The sequence below is a fragment of the Odocoileus virginianus genome, chromosome 23 (assembly GCF_023699985.2).
Source record: "Odocoileus virginianus isolate 20LAN1187 ecotype Illinois chromosome 23, Ovbor_1.2, whole genome shotgun sequence".
NCBI lineage: Eukaryota > Metazoa > Chordata > Mammalia > Artiodactyla > Cervidae > Odocoileus > Odocoileus virginianus.
Window position 1 is genome coordinate 26,757,424 of NC_069696.1, and position 12,796 is coordinate 26,770,219.

Sequence of the window (12,796 nt, forward strand, 5' to 3'; positions counted from 1 at the left end):
TGAAATTGGTCCTGAAAGGAGCATAGCCTGGAAGGACTGAATTATTGATCACTTTATAAATATCTGCTGAGCACTCAGTCTATGTGAAGCTCTGTGTTAGGACTGATGTGGGCTACAAAGAAGGTATAATGTATTCTCCCTGCTTTCCTGGAGCTTATAGTCAATTGCATAGTTAAACCAAGACATGAGAAAATGGGCTAAGGAACGAACAGAGAGGCATGTTGTGGGAGCATGCTGGGGCCATAACTCAGGGGTTGATGGATCATAATCATCCTCTGCTAAGAACAGGTTCTTTGGGGATTCTCTCATGGCTCAGACAGTAAAGAATCTGCCTGCAATGCAGGAGACACAGGTTTGATCTCTGGGTCATTAAGATCCCCTGGAGAAAGGTATGGTTACCCACTCCAGTATTCTTGCCTGGAAGACTTCCATGGACAAAGGAATCTGGCAGGCTATAGTCCATGAGGTTGCAAAGAGTTGGACACGACTGAGCAATTAACATGAGTGAACAGACAAAAGTGTAATAGCAGTTCATAAGGAAAACCACTGACATCAGAGATTAAAAAAAAAAGGAAACATTTTGGAAAAGAAGGTCACTTAGCTAGTTTTAGAAAACATGCTGAAATTCAACATAAAGAGCTCAATGAGAAAAGGCCCATGATCAGAAAACCATAAAATATGTTGTGGGAAATAATGAATAGATCTGGCTGGGGCAGAGGTTTAAGACACAGTGTGCAGCTATACTAGGTTGCTTCATCACGTCTGACTCTTTGCAAACCTATGGACTGTAGCCCACCAGGTGTGACTAAGTGACAAAGGATGCTTAAAGAAAATCTATGGTCTTCAAAGCTGAGAAACCCTCTTTCTCGGGGGGAGTAGAAAATGGCCTAAACAAGGTGCAAATACAGACTAGCTGGTGAGAGGGTCAGCATGGAACTGAGAGGCCCTCCATGACAGCTTTTATGTCTTCAGTGGATTGGGAGGGAAGTTATCTTCAGACAGAGGAGGCGGAAGGAGAGAGAAGGAGATGAGGAGACTGGTAACAGACGAAGAGCTACTGCAGCAGACGGAGAATCACTGAGGGAAGGCAGGGGAAAGGACTGCCAAGGACCACAGAGGGTCAGCCGAGGGTGGAGGTAATGAGGCTGTTGCCATGCCAACTTGTACCATTGAGTCATTTCCTCCAGAGAGCTCAGCGGCCTGGGTGTAGGAGCCCAGAAGTCACAAAGTTGGATCGTTCCAGGAGGATGTGAAAGTGCTGGGAGTAAAAGGCGGGGCTTGAAACTGTAGGTTTCAAGGAGCTTAAAAGCCAACGCCAGTGAAGGAGAAGGTCTGGGAGAGCTGGAGGATAGGGTTGTGCTGCCGGTGACCACTGGGATAACAAAGGTTAAAAGATGCCACAGAGGCTGCACATCCAAGTGGTGGCCAAGTGTGAACACAGGTGAGGTTGTGGAAAAGAAGTGATGGTTGATTGAGGGATTTGGGGGCTGGGATACTAAATGCGGGGAGCTTCCCAGGCAGCTCAGGGGTAAAGCTCCTGCCTGCCAATGCAGGAGACGTAGGTTTGACCCCTGGGTCAGGAAGATCTTCTGGAGAAAGAAATGGCAACCCACTCTAGTATTCTTGCCTGGAAAATTCCATGGACAGAGGAGCCTGGTGGGCTACTGAGCACGCAAGCGCAGGGTCGGACACCACCGAGCAACTATAACAACAACAATTTGAGCAAACTCTGGGAGACAGTGAAGGACAGGGCAGCCTGGCAGGCTCCAGCCCATGGGGTGGCAAAGAGCTGGACATGACTGAGCACACACACACATACTGTTAAGAGATGGGTTGTGAATCTGGAAGTTGAAATCACATCCAGGTGTGGCACTTATTAAGGCAGAAAGCTGGACTCGGAAACAGGCACCCAAACCTTCAGTGAAGGTGGGGGAGTGACTAAGTCCTCTACTCATAGACACGAGAAAGGTAGAACACACTATACCTTCACAGGAGTGTGAGAAAGGAAAGACGTGGTTAGAAAACTGCAGGGAAGAATCAGAAGAATATAGGGTCATCTCCTGCTTTGGTCCCCAAAAGAAGTATAAGGCAGAACAGCATCCATGTGAGAAGAAGGAAGAGGGTCAAGGGAATTTGTCTGGCTGTGATTGGCTGTTCCAACCTCTCTTGCCTTTTACAAAATCATCTCACTTCTCTACCAGCAGAGTTAAAATTCTGGTTTCCCCAACTAGCTGTTTGATCTTGGAAAATCAGCTAATATATAAATTACCGCAAACTTTCCTAAAAGGATAGGTACAAAGACGGTCATCACAGCATGGTCTGCGATGGAGCGGGGATGGAGGCCAACCCAGCAGCCGTCATTAGGAGACAAATGAACGGCAGGAATGTGTACAGAACAATGCAGTGGTGGAGCTAGAAGGAGCAAACAATTTCAGGAAACTGAAAGCATAAATGCTCATGACAATAATACATATTTTACAAAGATGTAAGTATATTTAAGTGCATATATGGAGCACATTATGCTAGCACCATAGTGTTAGGACGGATGAAGGGATACAGGCATGAGGAACCGGATAAAGGGAAAGAATGAATTAAAATGTAAAGGCAGGAACTCCCCTAGTGGTCCAGTGGTTAGGAATCCACCTTCCAAGGCAGGGGACATGGGTTTGATCCCAAGTAGGGCAAGTAAGATCCCACATGCCCCAGGGCAACTAAGCCTGTACGCTGCAAGAGAAGCCTGCACATGGTAACTAGAGAAAGTCCAGGAACCACAACAAAGAGCTCACATACAGCCAAAATTTTAAAAAAAGAAAAAAAATGTAAGGACAGAAATAAAGACAACACAAAAAGTCATGAAGTCACCAACTCTATGATTCCATTTGTATGAAATATCCAGAATAGGTAAATCTGCAGAGACAGAAAGCAGATTGGAGGTGGTGGGGCACAAGAGAGGGGGATGTGGGGAATGACTGATTAATAGGTATGGGGTTTCCTCTTGAGGTAATAAAATATTTTGTAACCAGATAGAGGGGATGGTTGCACAACACTGTAAATCTAAATGCAACTGAATTGTTGACTTGAAAATGGTTAATTTAATACCATGTGAATTTCACCTCAGTTGAAATAATTGTTTTCTTTTTGAAGTATAATTGATTTACAATGTTGTGCTAGTTTCTGGTGTATTAGCAAAATCATTCAGTTATATATACTCATATGTGTATTCTTTCTGGTATTCCTTTCAATATTCTTATGGTTTTATTTACAGGATATTGAATATGAAATAATTGTTTAAAAATTTAAAGGTGGGACCTTATATACACCATTTCCATTTCCTCCCACTGAAAAGAAGCAAAAATGCTGAATTAAATATAGTTTGTAAAAAAAATCTCATTAAATCAAGGAGTAAGGAAATGTCTAGTGAAAGTATTAAGAGAAGTACTAAAAGAAATGTAAGCTCTGGAGGATCTAAGCTTCTTTCCCCTCAAAAGGGCCAAGAACGGCTAAGACACTTTAGAAGAAAAAAGAAAAAGTGTAAGAACTTGTCCTAAAAAATGTCAATATTTATTAGAAAGCCGTAATAATCACAGCAGTGGAATACTGAACAGACAAATAAATCAGAGAAAAATAAACAAGGAAATGTGTGTGATAAGATCGTACTAAAAGTCAGTGGGGACAGTGATTGAGACATGGTATCATTGATACATGATACACTGATAGAGGACAACCCACCATCACATAAAAAATTAAGTCTGACCTTACTGACTTGCTACTGAGTATAGTAAAATTACTACCAGGAAGTTTATTACTGCTAAACTTACAGCTAAAATTATTTATTACTGATTTCCCCTGCTAAAGCTCAACCTGACTTCTTACCAACACAAAACTCAATTCTAAATCAATTAAATACAAGCAAAAGGTAGAGCTTCAAAGATTTTTAAGAACCAATATAGAACATCTTTATAACTTTTGGTAGAGAAAGTTTTCTTAAAAGAGGCAAAAAGCAAAGCACTAGCCATAAAGGAAAAGCTCTATAAACTAGACTACATTGAAATTAAGAATTTCTAATACCATAGAGTGAAAAGCCAAGTTGCAAAGTGGGAAAAGAATTTTGCAACATATATAACTGCCAAAGAAGTATTAGTAGTCTCTGAATTTTTTAAAAAAAAGAGGAACAAATAACCTGGCAATTCACAAGAGGAGCTCCATACACAAATGGCCAATATATATATTGGAAAAGGTACTCAACCTCATTAGAAATCAGAAAAATGCACATAAAAACCACAGCAAGATACAACAGCACTGCCCCCCAATACAAAACATGCATTTTCACAAAATGTTGGAAGCACTGGGGGAGATGAAGACCAGCTGGAATTCTCAGTCACTGTTAATGGAAGTGTAAACTGGCACAATCACTTTGGAGAAAAGTTGGCCATTATGAAGGGAAGTTGAGGGTGTACAGATCCTATGACTCAGCAATTCTTCACAATGGCTTCAAAATAAAAGTTAACCAAAAGCCCATCAAAAGTAGAATGGATCAACAAATTCTGGGATATTCATACAACGAAACACTACACAGTGATGAGAATGAATGGATTACAGTTTCACACCGTAAAATGGGTGAATTATATCCACATAATGCTGAGCAGCAGAAGAAAAATACACACATATACATGCATATATTCAAACTTGAAAAAAGCTGAAGTACGTCTTTAGGGAGGCATGAGCTACGCTTGTGCTATGATTAGTCGCTCAGTCTTGTCTGACTCTTTGTGACCATATGGACTGTAGCCCGCCAGGCTCCTCTGTCCATGGGGATTCTCCAGGAGTGGGTTGCCATGCCCTCCTCCAGGGGATCTTCCCAATCCAGGGATGGAACCCAGGTCTCCAGCATTGCAGGCGGATTCTTTACTGTCAGAGCCACCCGGGGGCCCCAAGAATACTGGAGGCATAACATAGCAAAAATGTTCAAGGAAATGATGACCACAAAAGTCAAGGCGGTAATTATATTTTGAAGAATAAAGAGAGTGAAGTTCAGGGTGTGTTGGGAGGGTCTTTGGAGGAAGTTGGTGATGTTCTTTACTTAGTGACAGTTGCACAAATGTTTACTTTTTCATTTAACAGTACATATATGTTATATTTACTTTTGTATTTCGCAACAAAAAAGATTAAAAAAGACAAATGAGTTCATTACCAATTGGCTATTTCCACCATGAATAAACAATGAGTTCAAGGTTGCAGGGGCACTTGAAATTATTGTGCCTATTCAGGGGACTCTAGGTCATTGATATGCACGGTTTTTCCCTGGTTTTTTGGAGGGGGGAGTTGGTGCATGGAAGGTCAATTCTGCGGGAAAAAAATCATGATAGCCTCCCTTTTTCCCATTCAAAACAAAAATAAATTTAATAAGGCACATGGAAAAATATGTATATTTTAGGTTCCCACAATATTGCATAGAAAATGCCAATTAAAAACTGAGTTTTTAGTTACTATTAGTTGTTTTCTGGGCATATTTGTGAATTGGCAGCATAGAGAACCCTTTCCAGTCTCTCATTACTTACTTTTGCATAGTTTAGCTCAAATCCTATTGGTAAATTATAATTGTCTAGGGAACTACTAGAGCTGTTTTCAAAAATGATGCCCAGGTTTTACATATATAAAGACTTTTAGGTGATTCTAACATACAGCCAAGGTTAAGAATCACTACAGGTTTTTGAAATTCACAGGTGATATATTTTATCCTCAAAGTACTCATACCTGAGGTAGGTATGGCATCCCCACCTCAACGGGGCAAACCATGGCTTAGACAAGCATTTTGCCCAAAAGTCACATCAAATTAATGACAGAGTGAAAGCCAGCATTAGCTTATTCCATCCAATAACACATTTACTCCAATTGTTAAGTGCCTGCTGTGGGACAGGTATGGCATCAGGCAATGAGGAGAGAGAGAAGAATCCTATGTGGCTCTTGGCTTAACTATACACCTCCCTGACCATCTCTTGCTCTACCTGCGCTGGGCAATATAGAGCTATATAGTGCAGGGAACTATATTCAATATTCTGTAACAAACTATAATGGAAAAGAAGGTGGAAAAGAATGTGTATATATGTGTGTGTTTGTGTAAAACTGAATCACTTTGCTGGACAGCAAAAATCAATACAACTTTATAAATCTACCATGGGTGTGCGTGCATGCTAAATTGCTTCAGTCGTGTCCGACTCTGTGTGACCCTATGGACTGCAGCCCGCCAGCCTCCTCTATCCATGGGGATTCTCCAGGCCAGAATACTGGAGTGGGTTGCCATGCCCTCTTCCAGGGGATCTTCCCAACCCAGGGATTAAACCCACATCTCTTTAAGTCTCCTGCATTGGCAGGCAAGCTCTTTACCACTAGAGCACCTGGGAAGCCTAAATTAACTATATCTCGATAAAACAAAATTTTTTTAAAAGTCTGAGTTTGAGATGAGTCAAAGGCCATATCGGGAAGCCGGGTGGACACACACAGCCCTGGTCTAAGCCTTTCCTGGTTGAAGATAATTGCTATGTAATCTACTTCCTTAAAAACTGGACCTCCATGGCTGATTCATGTCAATGTATGGCAAAAACCACTACAATATTGTAAAGTGATTAGCCTCCAACTAATAAAAATAAATGAAAAAATAAATAAATAAAAGCAATTTAAAAAATGGACCTATAATATCAGCATTCTTTATAAACTAATTTATAGAGATGAATGTAGAGTAGATATAATTAAGAGTACAGAGAGGAAGTACACTGGATACTAGGTGTATACTAGATATACACCTATATATATACTGGAAGTATACTGGATACTAGATTCAGAAGAAAGATTCATCTTCCAGTTATTTAAACATACTCCTGGAACAAAGCTGTGGTTGGGAGGCTAGGCAGCATCGAGAATTATAAACTCAGCAGACTATTTTCTGAAAATGTTATGAGGATGAGTGACCACTTTTGAGAGACTTTAAAGACACGACGTGGGACTCTTGGCAGAACTTCACCATAACATGGTAACATCAGTGTTTCTATTCATGTAAAAATTCAGGACATAAAATAACCTTTATTGCGATATCCTCAGTCTCCATGGGACGCAGACGTCGTGTTGATTGTTCGTAGTTGTCCAGGTGATATCTTCCAGGCTGCTTCCTGTTTATAGTTTTTGGCTGCTGCATTCCAAATGGAAAAGAACACAAGTTGAAGTGCTACGAAAAAACTGAGGTTTTACTGAACATTAACTCACAAGGTTGCTGCTCCATTTAGAGTCTAAGAAAAAGAAGTAAAGTAAATGGCATATTTTAATTATTTCTATGGCATCCCCCCACTCCGCCCAAAAGCAAACAATAATAAAAAAAGTGTTACGCACTCATTTTAAACCTAATTCACAAACTTTTTAAGAAAATGAAAATATGAAGATGTGATATTCGAAAATGATGGAAGTTAAAATGCTGAGCACCAAACTAGGCTCTGACTATTCTTTCTCTACTTTTCTGGATGAATAGACCCAGGCAATAAAAAAAAGTGTGTGTCATGGCAAAAAGCAAGCAGGCTAACTTAGGTTAAACTAGAGTCTACTTGTTAGGCCATCAGGCTTGTAAATGTTTCAACAGTACATTTTTGGTCACCCTCTGAATTACGAGGATTTTGAGTCTGATCCACTCACATAAATCAGACAAGTCTACATGTCACCTGAAGATCCATGGTGGAATGAGAAAAAGCATAAAGATCCAGGATTTCTTTGCTCAAACATGTATATTATTTCATGTGTGCTCAGTCACTCAGTCATGTCTGACTCTTTGCGACCCCATGGACTGTTACCAGCCAGGCTCCTCTGTCCATGCGATTTTCCAGGCAAGAATACTGGAGTGGGTTGCCATTTCCTCCTCCAGGGGACCTTCCCAACCCAGGGATCGAACCCACGTCACTTGCATCTCTTGCACTGTTGTGCTATGCTTAGTTGCTCAGTCATGACCGACTCTTTGGGACCTCATGGACTGGAGCCCACCAGGCTCCTCTGTCCATGGGGATTCTCCAGGTAAGAATACTGGAGTGGGTTGCCATGCCCTCCTCCAGGGGATCTTCCCAACCCAGGGACTGAACCCAGTCTCCCGCATTCCAGATTATTTACCATGTGACCCACCAGGGAAGCCCGAAAGACACAGGTGGAGGAGCTGAGGGGTGAATCCAGGGCCTTGTACACGTGAAGCATGTGCTCTGTCTCTGAGCTACACCCCCTTGCACTGGCAGGCAGATTCTTTACCACTGCACCACCTGGGAAGCCCATATTATTTCATAAGGAGATCTATAAGCACTACAGAATGATCTAGTCTTTCTCAGATATTATAGCATTATTGTTCTGAGCCAAAGTACTAAAGCATCCAAAATATGGAGGATGTCACCTAAGGCTAGACAATCTTCCTATACTTAAACTCGAATTAGGTCATGACTAGAAGCTTTTGTTATTCTCTAATTTTGAATTTAATTTCACACAGACAGAGACAAATGGTTGAAGAGAAGGTAGAAAATCCAGCTCTGTTAACCTCTAAATCATAAAATATATAAGCTCAAAATTTGTCCCAGAAATCTTGTAAGCAACTATTTTAACATAAATAACTATCTGTAGTGCTTATAGAAACTATCAAAGCTAAATAGTTATACACTTCAAAACTATCAAATAAGCTATAAAACAAAAGATTCTATAATGTTTTTGGCTTTGGAACATTAGGTTTAGCTTTTTTGATCAATCTGTTGAGTTCTATTATGAGAATCATGCATGACCTCAAATAACCAGCAATTTAATCCCAACAGGATAACGCCATCCAGTTTACATCCATTAGTATCAACCACATTACCCTGGTAGCTCAGATGGTAAAGAATCTGACTGCAGTGCAGGAGATCTGGGTTCAATCTCTGAGTTGGGAAGATCCCCTGGAGAAGGGGATGGCTACTCACTCCAGTGTTCTTGCCTGGAGAATCCTATGGACAGAGGAGCCTGGAGCGCTACAGTCCACAGGGTTGCAAAGAGTTGGACACGACTGAGTGATTAACACTTTCACTTTAGGGTTTCACTGGTGGCTCAGATCATACTCAAACTAATTAAATAACACATGCTAGGCTACATGCCAATCAATACACAGACTAAAAAGCCACTGAGAAGAACTAGCAACGGTTCCGTCACACAGAAACTGTTGAATGCATTCTAAACTTAAAAAAGAAAGAGAGAAAAAAATAGAATGTTCACGACATTTTTAGTTTTGTTTTTCTTCTCAGAGTCCTCACAGATAACCTCACAGGGGATGAGGCAGAGCCACTAACTATCCTTTCAGCTGAGTATTTTCCCCACACAAGACCTGTCTACATCTGTACATATATTGGCTGTCTTCTAGAGTCTTAACTTCTATAGTAGTATCGGCCCCAGAGGTCCAAAAGGGATGACTTCATGTTCTTCACAAACCTAAGGAGAGGGGTGGGAGGAGGAGACGTGTTGACAGAGATTTGAGTCCGAACCTCACAGATGTAATTTGAAGAGACTCTGGCACTAGAAAGTCACTAATTCTCCATGGAGATTTGGCAGCCAAAACCACTTAGCTCTAAGCTTTTACAGAATACATAGCTTCTTAAGCACTCTCAAGAAGGAGTTTCCATTCGCGTTCTCTTCAAACACACAGCTTTTTTTCTCTCCATTTCTAAAAGTTTGTCATTTGTGGTTTGGCGCGTCGGCAGTTGATGAATGGCCCCAAAAGACATCAGAAGTCCAGTCTGGTTTCAATAACCCCAAAGATATTGGAGGCATCTAAAGGGGATCCTTTTTTCCTTCCAACCTTCACTCAGTTCAACTTTTCATGCGCCCCTCCTCTCATGCAAAAGACTCTTCAGAATCCCCTCACGCTGCACACTTGACCTCCTCTGTCCCCTCTCCTGAGGTCATCTCCCTCCACTCATCCCCATGTCTCTGAAAGATGATCTAATAATTTCTTGGGGAAACTATCGCCCAAAAGGTGACAAGGTTGGTTCTCACCAAATGCCTGAGTTTCCTATTGCCTCAAACTGTAGATGCTCTGTGACGTGTTCCCATCTTGGTGTCCATGTCCACACAAGAGCACACAGGCATCTCAGACTTTGTCACTCCAGTATTTACAAGCATGAGTGCTAGTTCCTTCTCAGACAAAACAAAAAAAACCCACACCTGCTTACCAAAATAACTCAACAGAGAGTAAGAAAATAACTCCAGGAAAGCAGAAGAAATCAAGTCTAAGACAGCCCAGTGCTTGTCTTAAGTATTTTTAGCAGTTTTAAACACACTGTGGAGAAAAATTTAATGCAGAATGACTTCCTGTGAAGGGTCTCCAAGCCTCAACTCCTTCCTGTCAGGAGACTGCATGTCCATTTTTGTTTGGTTACACAAATGGTAGATATATTCACATGTTCTCTAATAGTAAATGAATAATTATTAACTTGTAACTAATTTTAGACAAACTCCTTTCTACATTACTCTTATGAAATAGGCATACTAATTTTAAAGACTTTCTTCAGAATTTTTCAGACACAGCTTTCACAAAAGTGGTGTAATCTTGTCCCATTATTTTAAGTATTATCTAATGACCAATGGCTCTTAAATTTACATCTCCAAGGGTGACTTCTCTTCTTGCATGTCAATAAATATCTCAAAATTATCATGTGCAAAATATACCTCTTGATTCCACCTCAACAGCAACCTACTAATTTCTCAGCTTCCCTGTTTCAGTTATCGACTCTGCCATCTACTCAGTGCTCAAGCCAGTAACCTAGGATTCATCCTTGAGTCTTCTTTCTCCCTCCTCATTTCCATTCAACCCATTAGCAAGCCTCCATCAGCTCCACCCAAAAAAATGTACACTGAATTTCATAACTTCTCACAAGGTCCACTGCAACCAAAACAAATTCTAACCACCCCCATTTCTTGCTATGCCATTATAATGACCTCTTTACTGATCCATCTGTTCTACTCTTGTCACCAGTGACAACTCTCCCCTCAATAGTTAGAGTGATCCTTTAAACATATAAACAAAATTATATGTGTCCCTACTTTAAACCTTCCAATGGTTTCCTATTGCTTGTTAGTAGAATCCAAACTCTCTCCCTGGCTTACAGGACCTGCAATCCTTGATCTTTACCCACCTGCCAATGGAGGAGACCTAAGAGATGCAGGTTCGGTCCTTGGATTGGGAAGATTCCTTGGAGGAGGAAATGGCAACCCCTTCCAGTATTCTTGCCTGGAGAATCCCACAGATAGAGGAGCCTAGCAGGTTACAATCCATTGGGTTGCAGGGAGTCGGACACAACCAAAGCAACTTTTAGCACTTAATCCTTGCTCCTAGTTCATTTTATCTCTCCCTACCTTAGGCATCAGCCATAGTGTCCCTCTGTTCTTTGAACACACGAAATTAATCCCCACTTCAGGGTCACAGCATCTGCTAGTTCTCCACCCGAAATGATTTGGCGTCTTTCCTAGGCCTCTGCAGAAGAGGTACCGACTCTTCATTCAGGTCTCAGCTCCAACGCCAGCTCTTCAGAGGGACCTTCTGGAGAATGACTACCCTGCTCTAAGGACACCAGTCACTCTCTAACACCTTCTTTAATTTTCTTCCCATGGGGAAATGATCTCATCTTTTTACTTTTTATCATCTGACTCCTGCCTCAAGAGAGCAAACCCTGTGACGACAAGGATCCTGCCTGCCTTGCTCAGAGCTACATCGACAGGTCTTAACACAATGCATAGGGCAGTTTCTAAGTCTGGAAACACAAGCTAATATATAATACTTGTAACATTCCATGTAAAACATGAAAAATAATATCAACAGTGTTTCCAGGCTTTACAGAGATATGAGTAAATATTTGTGTAATGGATTAACAAACTGGTTCAGGAGTCACAAGACTGGGGTTTTAATTCTGACTATTGTTGTTTAGTCACTCAGTCATGTCCCACTCTTTTGCACCCCCATGGAGCACACCAGGCTCCTCTGTCCATGGCATTTCCTAGGAAGAATATCAGGAGTGGGTTGCCATTTCCTTTTCCAGGGGATCAGCCTGACCCCGGGATCGAACCCGCATCTCCTGTATAGCAGGTGGATTCTTTACCACTGAGCCACCAGGGAAGACCCAATTCTGGCTCTGTCACTCACCAGTCTTATGACTCTAAAACAACATGCAAATAAAACTATTCATCTAGAAAATAATATAGGTAATGTAATGTAATATATTAAATGAGTCAAAAGACATAATGCATCAAAAAGCACGTTTTAAGCTGAAAAGTATAATATAGTTAAAGGTATTATAAGAAAATGATACATGAGTTTTATTTTTTATTATTTTTATATAAAGCTTGGGGTAGACAACCTCTCTGTTTCCTTTTGAATTGAACATGAGCTGTCCCTCTTGGGATAATCTTTTGATGATTTATAAAGATAAGCCTTATATATTTCTTTATTGATTCTAAACCTATAAGGTTTGTTGTAGAAGCAGGTAGTAATCTTTCTTCACATGTGTGCTCACTCAGTCATGTTGACTCTTTGCGACCCCCTGGACTATAGCCCACCAGGCTCTTCTGTCCATGGGATTCTCCAGGCAAGAATACTGGAGTGGGTTGCCATGCCCTCCTCCAGGGAATCTTCCTAATCCTGGGATCGCACCCACGTCTCAAGTCTCCTGCATTCGCAGGTGGGTTCTTTACCACAGCGCCACCTGGGAAGCCCCTTTTCTTCACATAGGTTACAAGTAAAGCTGACAATTTCTTCTAGTTGCAC

The 12,796-nt window shown here is 41.2% G+C and overlaps 1 protein-coding gene across 4 annotated transcripts in view; it reads right to left on the reverse strand.

The window, feature by feature from the left end:
• ABCC9 (ATP binding cassette subfamily C member 9) overlaps nucleotides 1-12,796 on the reverse strand; it is a 148,999-nt gene that overhangs the window by 85,657 nt on the left and 50,546 nt on the right. For all 4 annotated transcript variants that reach the window (XM_070453746.1, XM_070453744.1, XM_070453747.1 and 1 more), the window contains exon 16: nucleotides 7,076-7,183. In XM_070453746.1, the coding sequence (XP_070309847.1) occupies nucleotides 7,076-7,183 (108 nt within the window). The remainder of the gene's footprint in view (nucleotides 1-7,075; nucleotides 7,184-12,796) is intronic.